The following is a 16,851-nucleotide window of genomic DNA, read 5'->3' on the forward strand; positions in this document are numbered from 1 at the left end:
TCGAGGAGCAGCAGACACAGAGCGGAGCTGTCGTCCTTCCCCGGGTCGTCCTGCTCGACGGCCGACGATGGTTCGTAAACGTCAGATTAATGTTCTTAATTATTAATTCACCGAAATGAGGTGCAAAATGGGCGGGCAAGCGAGCGAGCGGAGGACGCCCAAGTTTGTGAGCTTTGTAGAATTAGTCGCTTTTTTATGAATTGTTCATTGCAAATCTTTTAACTAAATTATACGGGTACTGATGGGGGGGGGTTTCTTACTATGGGACAATGCTTTGCGTGTGGACAATGAGAAGAACACTTCTAGTGGTCCTTACGAAAATCTGGCAGCATTACATCTGAAGGACCTTTTCTTTGAGTGTATACAATATTCATGAGGAAATGGGGAATTGGGCCTGCTAATGATGCAATGGGTCGAGGAATCAAACCGTAACGTTTGTTGGATTACTTATCAGACATTGTTTTGCTGGATAAATTTGCTAGATTTGGCAAACACTAGCGATAGCGAATTGGAGGAGATGGAACACTTCAACTGTCAAATTCAACTTGTTAATTGTGGCATCTATAACACCAAGACATAATATATTAAACTTCAGAAGACATTTTTGAGCCAGACGATGACTTTGAATATTTCTTATGGTTCCCTGAACTTTCCAGTGTAAGTCTTCTGAAATCTGAGTTCTGAGTCTGGACTTCTATAGACTTCCAAGGTAGAATTAATCACTATTCTGATGGTTGTTTTTTTATACTATAGAAACCTAACATCCTTAGTAGATCTTACAATCAATTCCACTAACAGAAAAAAACACAAATTGGAAGTTGTGAAAATCCTGTTTTTAGACCAAAACTTGTCTCATCACTCCTCGCTCAAAGACTGGTTACTGCCCAGGCTCCCAGAACAATACCAATCTCTCAATCTCTTCGCTTCAAGTTGTTACAATAACATCAAGACAACTTGCTGACCTCGCACTTCCACTTTTCGCCTCACAATCTTCATTTATGATGAAGATGATATCACGACAGCGCGACATGTCCGACATGACGGGATTAGTGGCATACACAGCCCACTTACAAGCCCCCACCCAAGGTGGCCCCCACCCACATCCCAATCAGCATCGAAACAGTGGTAGCTAACGAGCAGCATCAAGCACATGCACACTCACAGCGAGTACGATGATACACATTACAATGTGGGTCAAACACTACATTTACATCTGTAATTCCAAGCACCAGCGCGAATATTCCCTCGAACGCAACCCCTTCAACTCTAAACGTACTGAGAATATGTCTTGCCAACCACAAGAACAGCACACAAAACACAAAAAGAGAGCAACCAAATGTATGTCGTCGACGACTGAAAGTATGATCATAACAAAAACCCGTTTTCGTACATTGCATACCAACCCAGGCACCACACAAACACACAATGGAGATGATAGTTTTCGTACCAGCGCAAAAAACAAACACCAAACGCGGGGTGGGAAACTATAACTATTGCTGACCAGATAACGCTCGCCGTTCTGGGCAACAGTAATTGTGAAGTAGTGTCATCTTTGCTCGTCACTAAAACTTCCATTCGTTTGCCAGCCCGGACACAAAACCAGCGGCACATTACACAAAAGAATTCGCCGACAGTGATCGCCGGACCCATTATGGCACGGGAAAAAGAAAGCACGGAATTGTTTCGTCGGTCTAAAATATCACGAAACATCCAAAGTATAGCCACAGACAAACGTGTGTGTTCACTTGGTTGTGTGATGTCAATAGCACAGGAGCAGCGGGATGAAAACATTCTGGTCCTGGTTGCTCCAGTTTCATTCTTTCTTTTATTCCTATATGGATATGTGTGCCTGTGTTTTGTTTGCAGCAGAAGTTTCAATGTAAGGGTATAGGTGCTCTTTGTGGTTTGTGGGATTTCCGCAGACTTCAAGCTGACCAGGTTCTATTACACAGGCTCGTAGGCTGCCTGCTGCTGCTGCTGCTTCTGCTTCTGCTAGGAGAGACAGATAAAACGAACCGAGTTTATAAATAGACCAAGCCCTTTCATCCTTTCGGGCTGATATTACTCATCCACCTACTCCTGGGTTTGGAGAATATTCAGACAAGTCGAGAAAAATTAAGATACACACTGATAGGGCACACACAGCTGGGGTCGAGCAAGTTATTTCAGGAACAGCAGCATTGACCAACGTTAGCGACAGAATCCATACCAGTTGAAAGCAGACACTCTTAAAGCCTAACCCAAAGGTATTAAGCGGGTGAGCGAGCGCAAACTCACGGATGCAGGTGCAGAGGACAAACCCCATCCCCGGATTCGTTCCAATTTCAAGTGTGTGGCACAGCATAGAATGTGGGAGAAATGTGTTCTTTTTGGAATGTACCTCCAATTCCTCCCGAGCATTGCACCGTGGGCGTCTGTGGGTAAAGTTTTCATTTTGTGCTCTCACATTGGGATATCTGCTTTCATCCAGTCAGAGAGAGAGACAACACAGGCCAGCCCAACAGTAAATTAGCGCTATATATATAAATGAAAACTATCCCGGCACACCCTAGGGAGTTGGAAAAACCACATACACATCCAACATTCACTTGAGGAGCAGCTTCGTACGGAACTCGTTTGATGTCTCACCACAACAACCACCCTCTCTCTCTCTCTCTGATGAGCAATGTTCTTTATCAATTCGCACACGAATGTCCAAAGGGGGCCCTCAGCTGTGCCCTCAGAGCATAGGCGAGCGCAAACAACATTTCGTACAACCCAACTTCACAGTTGATGCAGGGGTGATGCATTATTTTTGTTGGATGTCACAGGTATATAATGTACGATTTTGAGCCACTGCCAAAAGCCTTTTCTCTATTCCTCATCGTAAGAGTTTTATCATATGCGACACATCTTGCTGTCGCACCACAGCCGCCGATGCAAAAATCTGGTATTCAACATGCATAGCACACAGGCGGATTGGAATTCGGTATCTGCAAGCCATCTAATCCACCACAAACCCCATGCATGTGTGCATATACACGTAATCCACTGCTCGGGGGATGAGGCTGGGGAGAGGAGTAAGCTGCTGGGGAGCGTTGGTAGAAATCAGTTGTTAGAAAATCAATTTGTCCTGCCGCACCATCGCACCATCATGCTGCCCTGCCCCTCTGCTGCCTGCTTGTGCTGGCTTATTTCTACCAATCCTGCCGGCTTTTATGTTAGCCTTTTGTGTGTGTGTGTGAGTTTCGATCGATTCGGCCCAAGAGCAGTTGCATACGTCAGACTGGCAATAATTTCGTTGATGCAATGCCAAGAAATGATGCCTTTATAATTGACAGAGCTAGCACAGCTAGAATAAGGGTAGCACAGCGGCATGCGTGAGAGGAAAGATAGACTTTGGAGCCGATTCGTAGGTCGGATCGGAGATGATCAATCAGTTCTTTCGTGTTTTCTTTTGATATCTTGCCAGCGGGGGGACTGTTGTATCAGCGTATGTCAAACGAGTCTTCAATCGAAGCGCAGGCAGACATTCAGGCAGGCTATTAGGACTGATCCGAAAAGAGATTTGATTGGATATGTAGATAACGTTTGAATGTGAAACAGATTTAGATTTCGTAGGATATTGAAACTTCCAGGCAATTCTGGTTATTGCTTCTGCCAATTTCTTCATCCCGCTTGCAAGATTTGCACCACCTGACAGTACGTCTTTTTGAACTAAATCTCTCAAGCTTGTACAATCAAATATTGGCTATTAAAGTACTCTCTTAAAGGGCAATACGAGAGAAAAAAACCCGCAAGTCACTGAACTATGTTTCGAATCCGTCCGTTAGAAAGCAACGACCATTGGGTAAAACCATTGGGAACAGGATGCCACCGTTGGTCAGTAATCCGCACCAATGGATGAGGATATCCGTTGAGCAAGATTAATGAGATTGGTTTTTGTTTTCCGGAGCAGCAGCACCAGACCAGTGCCAGCATGACGTTCATTTTCCCCACAGCCAAAAATAACTGGAAACTGTGGGGCAGGGGCATTAGTTTCCGGTGTACTATGCCGACCTCTTGTAACTGTTTTGGCCTGTTGCGCAGCCATTCTGAAGAGGTTTTTGCAAAAGAGTGTTCCACAAACGTGCGTTGTGAAGAATGCACCCTGCTTTACAGCTGACTTGGGAGGGGAGGGAGAGTGTTCCTAACACTAATGACGGTTTGGGTTCTGTGTGTGGTAACAGGATGGATACTGCACGGTACTGCTTGACTAACCAGTGATGCTGCTGATGATAATGCATTTACAATTCCAATTTTTCATCTCGTTTCTCCGTTGGTCCGCAAGTCTTCATGTCACTACCTCTATGAATCCCATGGTTTTTGGAGAGAGTTCTCCAACTTCACCCCAGCCAGCTCTCCTGGATGTCATCAACGTGGTGGTGGTACGCTTCCGTCTTCACCATCGTGATAATGGAACAACAGACTTGCATTTAGATGCTAAGCTGCAACACACAGAGCACAAGGTCGACAGAAAGAGAGAGAGAATGGGATTTTGTACGACACGTACACCCTTCTGCTGTTGCTGCTGCTGCTGCTGCTGATGGTCCTTCGCACTAAAGTAGTTTGGCATGTCGTGTACAGCATCCCGCACACAGTGCACGTAACAGGCACAGTGTTGTTGTGTTTTCGTTCTCAAGGGTGCGTGTCGTGTTTGGAAAAGAATCCCTTCGGGGCGTACTGGAAATAACCCGCAACCAGATACTTTAATCCTTCGCCTACAAGCACGGTTCATGAGCCAAATGAGATCAAGAAATTCCAGACATAATCACAGTAGTACGCTGTGTACGGCAAGTCATCCGGAACACATTGCACGAATCTTAAGACCCTCCCCCTTGCGCTCTCCTTTCTCATCGCTTCTTAATGCTTGTGTTTGCTTGTTGGGAAGGGCCCGGGGTTGGGCACAATTTATGCATCTGGCGAGAATCGCTACTTGGTTGGCTAAAAATATATGCACGCACCCTGACGCAAACATCAACATCGGTGCAGTCTGTAAAGTGCATACAACAGCACGATACACACCGCTGTCTGGTATGTGTAGCCTTGGGCGTGGTGTCCGAAGATCATCGAAATTTTTCCACATTAAATCCATGGATCCAAATTCCCCAGAAAAGACTTTAATGCATCCGAGGCGTGCCTCACCCGTTAAGGCGACATCATAAACGTTCGGAATAATTAACAGCAATCAAAAAACGAACGTGAAACAGCAGCACCACAAGAAGTTACCAGAATCTTTCCGATAAGACTTTCCCTGCTCGTGGCATCTTCTAGACCACCATCGTCATCGCAGGTCAAGAGCCGTTCTAACTCCACTCTACTCCTTGGCTAAGTGGGCCGTGCGGCTAGTTGCGCGCCGGGCCACATCTTTACACTATTGTTTAATTTATTCCGAAAGCTTCCGACGAAGCACCGACCGCAAGCGAACGCGCCTGGTCGTCTGGTTACTTAAGCATAATTAGCATAAGTATTAATTTCCCCTGAGAACTTTGCAGGTTTCCACCCCCAACCGCCATCGTGCGCCACACTTGCCACACTCTGTAGCGCTTTTCCAATGGGTTTTTTTCTTGCTAGCTCGCTCCCTCGAACGCTATCATAATTTGCCTCCCGTCACACACACACAAACCATTCGTATGTCTCCCTCCGTCCTTTCCAGGTCCCTCGCAGTGAATTCAATTCCAAGCCCTGCTTGACGGGGGCCCACAGACAAGATACAATATGTTGTTGATGTCGAAGCCAATTTCGGGCCCGGTACGGCAAAGGGCGAGTAAGCCGCTTAAAGGGAAGCGAAATGGAGCTGATACTATTTTCGATTACAACGACGAAGACGACGACGCTGACGATACGCTGTGGACGCAATGGGACGAAGACTCTGCTCGTACATCGTTAGGTTGGAGTAAAATGGTTTGCCTCTTCATCATACAGGTGGAGATTTCACAACAACGGCAAAAGGTAAAAGAATCTGATTTACTTTCCAAAACCTTTCTAAACATTTTTAAACAGATTGGTTACATTCGAGCTTTTCCCTTCCATTCAAAACACATCAAACCCTTACAGCGAATGTTCTATTTACGCTCGGCGCCCAACCACGTTCGCTACGTTTGCTTTGCCACACATCAGCATCGAATGGAAACGGTGCAATATTTGCAGTACTGTAAAAAGCGGGGAAAAGTCTACAACAACAAGTGCTGCCAACTGCTGCACAAACCGACCGAGGTCCATCCATCCATCCAAAGGCATTCCCGCGAGCACGTGCATTCCCGCGTCGCGCCGTGTGTCCTTGCATCGTTCGATTTTGTGCTTTGCATTATTTAAGGTTTAATTACTGACCACACACAAACCCACACACCGGGTGATTGGAAATTGAAGGATGAAAAATGGGCAAAAGCCCCGGCACGAAAGGAAGAGACAAATACATCGACACACAGCTGCTCCATACAGTACACTACAAACGAGCCTCAACCTCAGGGCTCTAGTAGTAGTAGTAGTTAGCTGGAAGAAGCGACAAAAATCAATTCGACCTAAAAATAACCGTTCGTGCTCCGTGTCCTCCTTGCTCTGTCCTGCACAACCTGCAGCATATATTTCAAAGGAAAAATCAAAGCGCACACGGTGAACGAATATCGAACGGTGAAATAAAAACCCAGGGCTTTTCCTTTTTCCTCCACTCAGTGACATGTGTATGTGTGTGTGTGTGTCTAGGGCTGCAAACGACGCAAAGACGCACACACGACAGGAAGGAGGCACACACCCTGGGAAGGAGGTAAGATAATAATAAATGTGTTCCAAAGTGTGGCCGTGTGTGTGCGTTTAAAACGAAGGGAAAGAAGGTAGATAGTGAATGTCATGCCGGTTTGTGTGTGCGAAAGGATATGTGCTTTTCCTGTTCGGCTTCTCTAATCAATGAGGAAAGCAGGGAAATGTGGCTTCGGTTTACACGCTCCCTCTCATCATCCCCTGTTGTGCCTTGTGCCCTTTTCCAACGACAGCCCAATCAGGTGAAGCATACATACCTCGCTCACAGACATTCGCTGTTGGCCGGTGGTAAGCCCACAACCTTTACCGGTACAAATATGTTTGCAATATAAGAGACTTTACTACTCCTTCTTTTCACGCCACTGTCAGTTCTTTTCAAACGTGATTTTCCTTTCCAGAACGGACCAGATGATGGGCAGAAGGGACGGGCTGTAGCTCTCCGTTGGCTTTGGTTGGTAGGTCCGCAAAACAAAACGAAGGTCCTATTTCAGTCATCCTAACCCTTCTACGTAACTAAAACATCTCATCTTTCCCAACCTTTGCGAACTTCTGGCCGCGCTGGTCCTTGGGCCTCTATATATTGGAGCGGGTTTTCTCTTCGTTTTATTTGGTGTCCCTCTACTCATTCATACACAGCCCCGTGGGGCTGCTCCATTTACTAACACGAAAAGGATGGCATTTTTTCATTCTCTAGCGGGAGGTTGTTGGAAACGACTGTGGAACGAGCGCGAAACATTACCGATAACGTCGATAATGTTTAATAAAACATAAATCGATATCCGCTGCCGCGCGCTAAGGCCACACACAGCATGGTTGAGGCCGCACGCGGAATCGCTGTTAGCCTTCAAAAATATTGCTGCCTATTCGCTCTGCTTCTCTCCCTCGCTGCAACCTTCGTGGGCTCTTCTGTTCCGGGATTGTGTTTAACGTTTCATTTCCGGTCAAGTTCTATCGCTTCGCTGTGTGCCGCTTGGACGGACAGTAAAAAGAGGCCTATCGGTGAAGAGAGCTGGGTCGAACGGGCACCCGGAAACTGTGTGTGTGTGTATGTGTGTGACCTGCGCTGCAATCGCGAAATAATTACACCCTTCTGACTGCATCGCAATGCTTTGCTGGTGAACATTTATCAAACTGCCTGCAAGCCAGTGTGCACGTTAATGTTGACCTTCTTTGCCTCTACTCTTGTAAGTGTTTGCTACTGTCACTACCCCGCAGTCCGGTGGTGGGTCCAATTCGAGTACCTTGCATGCCATGAACAACGGCTTTAAAATTTCCACACGCACGGCTCTATTATCATCGTCATTCATGTATCAATCAAAACGGAACGATAAGAGAAAAAACAACATTATCGGGATACACAGGGTGGTTTTGCTATTTGCACAGTCTTGGGCCAATCAATTACTATTCCCCCTGGGCCCCTGTGCTGTGCTGCTATATTTGATAAGCGGCTCTGGAGTGTTCGTCATCCATCAATTAGATAATTTGAAGTACAATTGGAATGCTTTACGCGACCAATCAATGCGAGATCATGCATGTGGTAGGGGGGGGGGGGGGAGGGGGGGAGACTGCGAAAACAATACATTTGGGCTGGTGGAAATGAGCACAAAGCAATCAATTATAGCTTTGCGACAAATGGGCCGACCAGATATGGACACGTTCATTGTAGCCCCGTTATATAACGCCTTCAAAATTGCAAAAGCAGCACGATGAAACCTTATTACTTTGTTGTTTCGAGCGTAGCAAGAGTGATTTGCCTGGCGAATTGCATACTTTTAGGCGGGTTTCGTTAAAAGAGCCTAAATGTATGCAATTTGCAGAGCACAATGTCTCTTTATGAACGAAAAGACATCTGTAACTGTCACCCTATTAAAGCAACGAGCCTGCTTAAGCACCACTTTAACGCCCGACAAAGCGTTCCGTGGGACGAGAATCAATTTAGGTAAGCAGCATACTGTCCCCAATCTTCTGAGTGTCACTTCTGACCGTGACCTGAGCATAATTGCAACTTTCGAGCATGATTAGGAAGGGACAAAAACTAAAGATGATGGGGACACCGGAGCGCTTAAATGGCAAACACATTTTGTGCCCACTAATCCTTGACCTTACACGCGGAGCAAGTCGCAAGTCGCCGTGGGAGGAAGGAAGGCCTCATTTTTAGAGCATTGTTTCAGCACCACCACACCACCGCTCTCAACTGATGCTCGCTCCTCCTACACTGGGCTCCTTTGGGAAAGATGTGTGTAGGAAGATGTGGCAGCTTGCTGGCGCCCCCACGTTTGCTGGCACTGCACGCAACACACGCATGCGTACACGCGCACGGCAGGGATGCTTTCTTCAAGAAAGCGCTAGAGCTTGAGAGAGGTGGCAGTGGAGGCGCGCACCGGAAAGGAGCTCTATTTACTTTGCGTCCTTTCTCAGCCACAGCGAGGCGCACAGCATCTTCGCAAGACGGCTCTCGTGTGGAACCGTGCTGTTAACGGGCTCTCGTGGGATCTGGATAGTATGGTGCCGCTGCTGATGAGGATGACTTTGTATCGTTGAAAGAGCTTCAAAATTTAAGTTTTTGCAGCCTCATTTCATGTCGATTGTTGTCTTTAGGGTCTGTTTCTCTCTTTCGAAACAATAAACAAATATTATTTTGTTAACTTTCATGTTCTACAAGCAAATACGAGCCTCAACCGCTCTATATAAGATAAAACAAAATTATCCAACGAACACCAACAACCAAAAAATAGATCTCTTAATGCATTCGTTTTCTCCTCAACTTCACCATTGCTTTGCACAAGCAAACCTCCAAATCTAAGACAAACTTTCCACTCCGGTGCGTTGTGAAAGTAAGGGAGGGGTAGTGGAAAACTGTTTTACTCTCTTGCCGTTTTTGGCTCACCAGTGGGAAATGTGTAACAACCCACCGAGGACATTAAAGAGAACATCCATTATAATTGGAAGCCGAATACCGTTGCACTGCCAATACACACACACACACGTGCGTGGGCAACTTCAAAGCTAAATGAAACATTTTATCGAAAACACTTTGTGCTTGTGTGCCTTCCCCTACCGCTCTCTCCCTCCTCTTGGGTGTGCGTTATTGCTTAAGCGCGCTACACAGCGGCATCGATCGACCAGACCAACAACGAGCACCACTTTGGCGATTAGCTTCGATCCACGATTATTCCACTGGTGGGAAAAGAACTTTTTATACTTTTATGAGTAGCCAAGTGGTGGACGCAGGGGCAGCAGCAGTAGGGCCATTGCTTACGGCAGAGATTGTCCGATTGGTCATGTAGTTTTTTGGGGGAGGGTGGGGGCATAAGGGACTGCGAGCCCGAGCAGGGCTACATACGCCTGTGTAGCAGGTTAAACTTTAATCGATCCAACACGAGCCAATGGATTACTTCACCGCTGGGAGAGAGCATCGAAGTTGTTGTTTTATTGCAGCCAAGAAATTGATATTCACCCAGAATTCAGTTATTGGACAACAATTTGGATACAAAACAAACGGCCAAACTGTTGCCGTCTGTTTCTAGTGAATTTATCTCTTTACACCTTTCCACAAAAAAACAAATTGGACAGCAACACATGCTGTTGTGTTATTTTTATCAGCACCCGAACACATCCCCAAGGTGCAGAAAGATGTGCAATTCTGGGGTGTTCGTAAATCGATCCGAGCAGCATGACTTGCGACTAACACACAGCACGACGCCCGAAACCTAGGCAGTGGCGGCGGCAATAATTCTTCATCCTGCTTCAGTTTTCTATCTCCTTAGCCCCGTGTATAAATCGTATGGAACGCATGGTGCGATGGCAGGTGCCCGAGGGAAATGCACAGGCAAGGAACTCCACATCTCGTCAGACTGAGCCGCACACGCGTGTCGAACGTCTATTGTTGGGGAGTCTATTTTCAGCGCAAAACGCGCACACAGTTAACGAGGTCCGGCAGCAAACATCCTGACGGGGCTCCATCCGTTGACCTTCCACCGGGCCGATTAGATGATCTACACCGGTGTGCGTCCGGGCAGAATTTACGACACCCGCAGCTTCAATGGTCGTCGTCGACGCCCCTACAATCCAAGGGTGCGCAGCAGTACAATGTTTGATGCTTGCGTATCTTTATAACCACGACCATGGGGGATTTTATCGCTGACTCCAGAGGGTAATTCTAGCAGCAAACATCCTTCTCGCGCTGTCTTGTTGATAAGCGCTATCGTAGGCACAGCTTGTTGACGCAACCGTTACATCTGCAGTAAACGACACGGCGAACTGCAACAATCAAAATGCGCAGTAACGACAGGTGAACAGGTACCTCTGGAGTTACCGCTTGAAGAAGCAGCAGCAGCAAAGATCAACCACCGTGTCTCCCGTGGCCACATGATAATCATATTTGCCACCCCCTCCCCGCGCCAGAGCACACACAATGAATGCGAAAATCTCGGTGCGAATTAAAAGTGCCTGCAGAGTGATGTTTAACAGTGTCATCGCTTTTAATGGGATCAACTGGATGGCACGGCGGCGGCGGCCGAGAGAGGTGCTAAGTGAGTTGTTAAACTCTGGCCGCGGCCCTGGGTAGAGCCCGCGGTTGGGAGTTGTGAGAGGTTTAATTTGTAAAGCACCGCCACCACACCATACATCACGCGGCGGCGATGGTGGTGGAAATGCGCAAGCAAATGGCATTTACAGGATTGCCTATTAGCACCAAGAGGACCAGGTCCCACCAGGAGGATGACACTCTCTGTCAACAAGATATTGGAATTATGATTGCTCTGCGTCCAGAGGCAAATTTATGACCGTTCTTAAAGGCAAGCCTATAAAAGTTTCAAGAAGAAGCAGTGCAGTAAAAGGTGCAAAATAGTAAAAAGATGCCCATGTGACGGTAAACGTGTAGAAGTTCCACATATTGCTAGGAATATCAAGTCATTTTGTTGCTTGAAACCTCTCCTTCACATCATCAGAATTACTTGTCAAGTTGACTACAGCAAGAGATGGTTGCGGCGGTATTATCGACTCAACACCAGGCACCGAAACGCGCGCACACACACACAAACACACTCCACACGGTGTCATTTCTGCATGAGTGCTTCTGGCACCTTAGCTTTCTAATTATTCGCCTTTCGCAATGGCAAAACTGAGACGGCACAGGCCGTGCGAACGCCCTGGACTGGATGACAATACCGCTTATCCGCTTATGCCGAACATGTCAGCCTAACCTAAAATAGCACACCATTACGACCATCACACCACACCACCAGCAGTAGTGTGGTGTGTGTGCTCTTTGTGCGAAAAGCATGGTGGTGGTGCCTTTTTTCTGTAGCTGAAATCAATTTAGTACACCCACACGACGCATGACAGCAGCAGGGCAGCGGCGATGACGGTTGGCAAAGGCCTGAAGACGACAGCAGCACGACGCGATGTCGGCATCGAATTCTGATGAACGATATCCGCACACATTCGATTTCAATTAAGTCACGCCAAATCCATCCATCCAAAGGCCTACACACTGTGGCGTGAATGTTTTACATGTTCAGGTAGTGGGTGAGTGTGTGCTTACCCTCTAATGCGTGTGTGTGTGTGTGTGTGAGGTTGTTGGGAGAGCGTATATTCATTCCACGTCACACAGTTGCGTCAGTGGACAACGCGACGAATCACGCAATGATCGGAATAGTGCACCAAACCAGTTCCGAACCAGGTGACTAACGACGACAACGGGCAGAGCTGTGTGCAATAATGTGCGCGCACGAATGACGTGTTGTTGCCGCGTTGTTGGATGCGTTCGATGTAAATGAGTGAGCAAAGTGTCACCAGCACACACACACACACACGCGCGCGTTGTCAAGTGACTAAGTATGATTTAATTATTCCGTCTTTCAGGCGGATGATGAGTTTAGAATGATGAAGGCCTCAGAAGTGTAACAATTCCTTCTGCAAAAGAGATTTCGCTAAAAGCACACACATTCTCAATCAGGTCAACCAGGCGAGAGTGGTACCAGTGCGATAAGAGTCAGACACACAAACAGGTCACAAAGGTAGGTCTGTGCTACATAACAAAGAATGGTGTGTGTAAAAATGCACTTCTCCGAAAACTTCTACAGAACCTAGATTTGAACGCAAACCCTTCCATTTCCTACACCATGGACCTACGCACGGCACCACGGGCTCGCTCCCCAACCTAAGCGTATAATCTCCGTTTGTACATTTCTTCCTTCTCATGTCTTCGCTCGCACTGTTGCTTTCTTTATACAAATTCCATTAAGGTAAGATAAATAAAATGATTGAAGCACCAATCCATCTATCTCTGGCCCGCTGTGTAATGGCAATGTCTTGTACCGCGCACAGGCATTTCCGATGGATTGTACCAGGACCAAGAAGCTTCGTTTCGATTGCTACAAACGGTAACCGTAATTGGGAGAGCACGGAATGTTGCGTAATGGAGCAACAAGGTTCCATCCTTCCACCCATCCACAGAGACGCACAGCGTGTGTGTGTGTGTGTCACAATCCACAGCCAACATTGCGAAACCCGCGGAACGTAAAACATCCAACGAAATGGATCGTTGCGAGTGCAAAAGGACACCCTGACACACGCGAAAGAAACCGAACCGGCGCTGATGGAACGAACGGGTTCAACTCCTGTTCTTTGCATGGAAAGTCGCGGCAAATCCCTTTTTCGCTGGAACCTATGTATTAGCATCCTCGTTTTTCGCGCTGCGATGATGCCGCAAATGCCTCGCAGCGATCGTACGCGAAGGAAAGGTTACTCGCTGGTTGGGTTTAAAGGACAAAACCCCACGTAAGGGGGAAGGGTCGTTCTTGTTTCCCAAAAAAAAAAGGAAAAATACAACTCACGTACCTGGTGAGCACCAGGGACAGAGAGAACGGGAGATTATTTTAAAGACCCATCAGAAAGTACCGTACGCTGCTTTCAGTACTTCTAAGGGTATGTTTGGTACACACGGGTTTAGCTGGGGGGGCTTTTGTGTTGATTTTATCCCATCCATTCCCATATCCTAATGGCGACCTCTAGCCACACGCACACACACCTGGGTCACAATTTACACAATACGCCAAAATGTATCACAGGAAAAACCCTCCGCAAAATGTTACTTACAGCAGCAACGAAGGTACCTTGGTGTGCCCTTTTGCTAAGCTTTTAAAGAAAATCATGATTTACTGTTACAGGTAACCATGAAATTAAACTCCACACAATCATGGATCGTGGTTCTGGTGATACATTCCCACGGAATACTGCCCCAGCCCAGTACCATCAACATGGAACAACAAACAACACGGTAAAAGGAGACGATTGATGTTGAGCACTTTCAGCGAACGAACGTGACAGAACAGGGGCAGGGAAGAGTTCTTCAGCGTCGCAGGTCTTTTGTGCGCGAGTGTATGGAGGGAGGGGAGCGTTTCGCGTGATTTTTAAAAAATGCGAGCAAAAATACATTTTCCTTTCATTTATGATCGCGTTAGCGTCAACAAATAAGAACGAGTGTTGTGGGATGGGGTAAAAATACGTAAAAAAACAGCAGATACATCGCTTTAACGATGATGATGTACTTTTGATGGTGCCGAATGACTTCTCGGTTTTGTGGCACGGTACAACAGGACCAGCAATATAAGGGAGGACAATATTCTACACACACGTGTCTTGGGACGCCAAGCGAAATATCTTATATAGAGGACGATAAAAATTACAGCACACATTTACATTGTTCACGAGCAGCTATTCCCTTCCTCTTATACTGTTTTGGTGTTATGTTCCCCGTTTCTAATGAGCATGAACTAATGCAGGCTTACATTTATGCAGGGAGGAAACGAAAAACCTTTGCGCAAGCAATAATGATATTGTTTGATAATATTTACTTTTTTTTACAGAAAAATCATGTAAAAGGGAAATTTTACGGCAAAACGAAAAGTACGATTATCAGCTAATGGATGCATTGGTTCGTTCGAATGAACTACACACTATCGTCGTGGGGAGGAATAAAAAAACAGCCCAAAATGAATTAGCGATGATCGTGATGAATCATCTACTCGAACGAAGGATGAAATAAACTAAAATGAGCAGCTTTTTTTGATTTTAATGTTCTTTTCTATGCAATTTATCCATCCTGAAAAGGCTTGGGAAAACCTGAAATTCTTAACAAATGTCCAAAACAAATAAATGAATATAATGAAAAAATATCGAAATTAATTAAGGAAAGGTGTAGTGACGTTGTTCAATTAGAGAGAGGTGGAACCAAAATAGAGAAAAAGAAGTCATGTAAAACATTCAAACAGAATTATTGAAATAAACACGTAGAAACGTTCAACGTACACCCGGTAAAAGAGAAGGAGTATCAACAACGGTACGTTAAGAAAGAAAAAAAGGGTGGAGAACAATCGAAAATAACACAAAAACAAAATCAGAACAGTGTAGTAGAGAACACAGTGTGTGATGACAGAAGTTCAAAGAGAAATTAGTGAGTTTGAGAAAGAAATGGTTTCTTTTCCTCTTTCACGACAAGAAACCGAGTGTGTGTGTGTAAAGGGGGAGGTGGTGTTTGTGTTAAAATAGTTAAAACAACGGTAGAAGGCAGGTATTATAGGTATTATAGGTAGGGTAGCAATGTTCAAATACCTGAGCTTTGTGCATTTACTAGGGTGACTAAAACTAGCACGACTAGTGCCGAGCAGCGCAAAATCCGTTTGCAATCCATCCTCCTGCTTTCAATTTGCTTCCTGGTTTCCGTCGTTCGGACGTTTGGTTTGCTCGCACACGCGGGGGATATGGTGGGGCTGCGGGGGGGTGGTTAACACCGTCGTCGTATGCGCGTCCCAATCCGCTTGGCTGCCGCTGCTACTACTACTGCTGCTGGCTGATGCAGCAGGTCACCGCCGACGCGTCTGGAAGATTGTGATTGTGCAACGGCGATCGTCAGCGGATCGTCGTCGTCGTCGTCTTCGTCGTTCTCGCCGCTTCTGTTCCTTTCGATGGAAAGGATTCGCGATCGTCGTTGGAGTCGTCGTGTGCAATTCAGCGCGCGCAGGAAGCTTCGAGTCCTGCTACCGTCGTCCTCCACGCGATCGTCGTCCTAGCAAGCGTTGGCGCAGGCGAGGCGAACGTACGCCCGGTGCTTCCGTTGTGGTGGCGGGTTGGTCGTGTCAGACGCCCCAAAAATCAAAGCCTCACGCTCGTTTCCGCAAACGAAAACAGTTACACCGTCACACGCTCTATTCTTTGCTTTTTCCTCCTTGCTCAGTGGTCGTGTAGACACAATACACACACACACGCGCGCGCTAATTATTAGAACAGCGATAGATATAATGCTCCCGCGGGGCTTTCACTTCATCACCAAGATGCACACTTCGCTCTTGTATATCACTGCAACTAGCCTGGCCTTGCCTGCAATTTGAAGAGACACAGAATGACGATTGTGTGGGGGGGGGGGAGAAGCTGCACGACGAACAACTAAACCGACGGCCAACACAAGAAAAAAAATGCACTCAAAATACACGCACGCACTTCTTCTTTCCTGGGGAAGGTGGGCTGGGCGACCACTTGGGCGACGATCAAAGGGCGGCCACGGGCCAACAATAATGATGCGATGAGGATGATGACGCCGGTTAATGGGGGATATGACGATGGGGACGCCTCTTCTATCGCTCCCTTTATGCGGCGCGGTTGGGCGTACAACACTTGCACTCACGCACTTGTTTCCGCTTCACCTACACCTACCAACACCAACCAACCACTTATGCTGCACGTGCACACCACACTTACAAACACGTCTTCTCCTTCTCGCAAGGACCACGGACACAGGCACACTTGCACACACACACAGACACACACACACACAGACAAACAATTCAAGGATTCGGCCGCTGTGCCGCCGTGCTACTGCTGCTGCTGGGTATGCGTGTGTGTTTGTTGTGAGTTGCGTGTAAGTGTGCGCGTGTGTTTCGTATTGCTTCCGGCCGGAAAAAAGGGCTCCCGCCGACGAGATTAACGGATTCGGAAACTAAAAAAAGAAAAGTGGAAAAATGGAGAATGAATTAGTACGGCTTTAAACAGGTGCGCGCTAAGGGCCGGGGTACGAAA

General features: G+C 46.8%; 2 protein-coding genes and 1 long non-coding RNA gene across 16 annotated transcripts in view; 2 read left to right on the forward strand and 1 right to left on the reverse strand.

Moving 5' to 3' along the window:
• The window catches only part of LOC120902922, a 69,400-nt gene that overhangs the window by 47,915 nt on the left and 4,634 nt on the right, over window positions 1-16,851 (reverse strand). For 7 of the 13 annotated variants that reach the window (XM_040312018.1, XM_040312017.1, XM_040312010.1 and 4 more), the window contains exon 2: window positions 15,391-16,771. In XM_040312018.1, coding sequence (XP_040167952.1) covers window positions 15,391-15,469 — 79 coding nt within the window. In that variant the 5' untranslated portion in view covers window positions 15,470-16,771. The remainder of the gene's footprint in view (window positions 1-15,390; window positions 16,772-16,851) is intronic. The other 6 variants (XM_040312015.1, XM_040312016.1, XM_040312014.1 and 3 more) reach the window with 5 other exon arrangements.
• Window positions 5,889-6,704, forward strand: LOC120902924. The gene is made up of 2 exons (XM_040312019.1): window positions 5,889-5,970; window positions 6,076-6,704. The coding sequence occupies exons 1-2, from the start codon at window positions 5,920-5,922 to the stop codon at window positions 6,331-6,333; spliced, it is 309 nt and encodes a 102-aa protein (XP_040167953.1). The 5' UTR covers window positions 5,889-5,919; the 3' UTR covers window positions 6,334-6,704.
• On the forward strand, window positions 12,123-15,004 carry LOC120902925. Of its 2 annotated transcripts, XR_005739508.1 has the most exons (4): window positions 12,123-12,794; window positions 12,861-13,022; window positions 13,105-13,888; window positions 13,947-15,004. It is a non-coding gene; the product is annotated as an uncharacterized LOC120902925 (long non-coding RNA). The 2 variants fall into 2 exon arrangements; XR_005739507.1 differs by having other exon boundaries at window positions 12,123-13,022.

Source organism: Anopheles arabiensis, chromosome 3 (genome assembly GCF_016920715.1).
Source record: "Anopheles arabiensis isolate DONGOLA chromosome 3, AaraD3, whole genome shotgun sequence".
In the NCBI taxonomy this organism is placed as follows: domain Eukaryota; kingdom Metazoa; phylum Arthropoda; class Insecta; order Diptera; family Culicidae; genus Anopheles; species Anopheles arabiensis.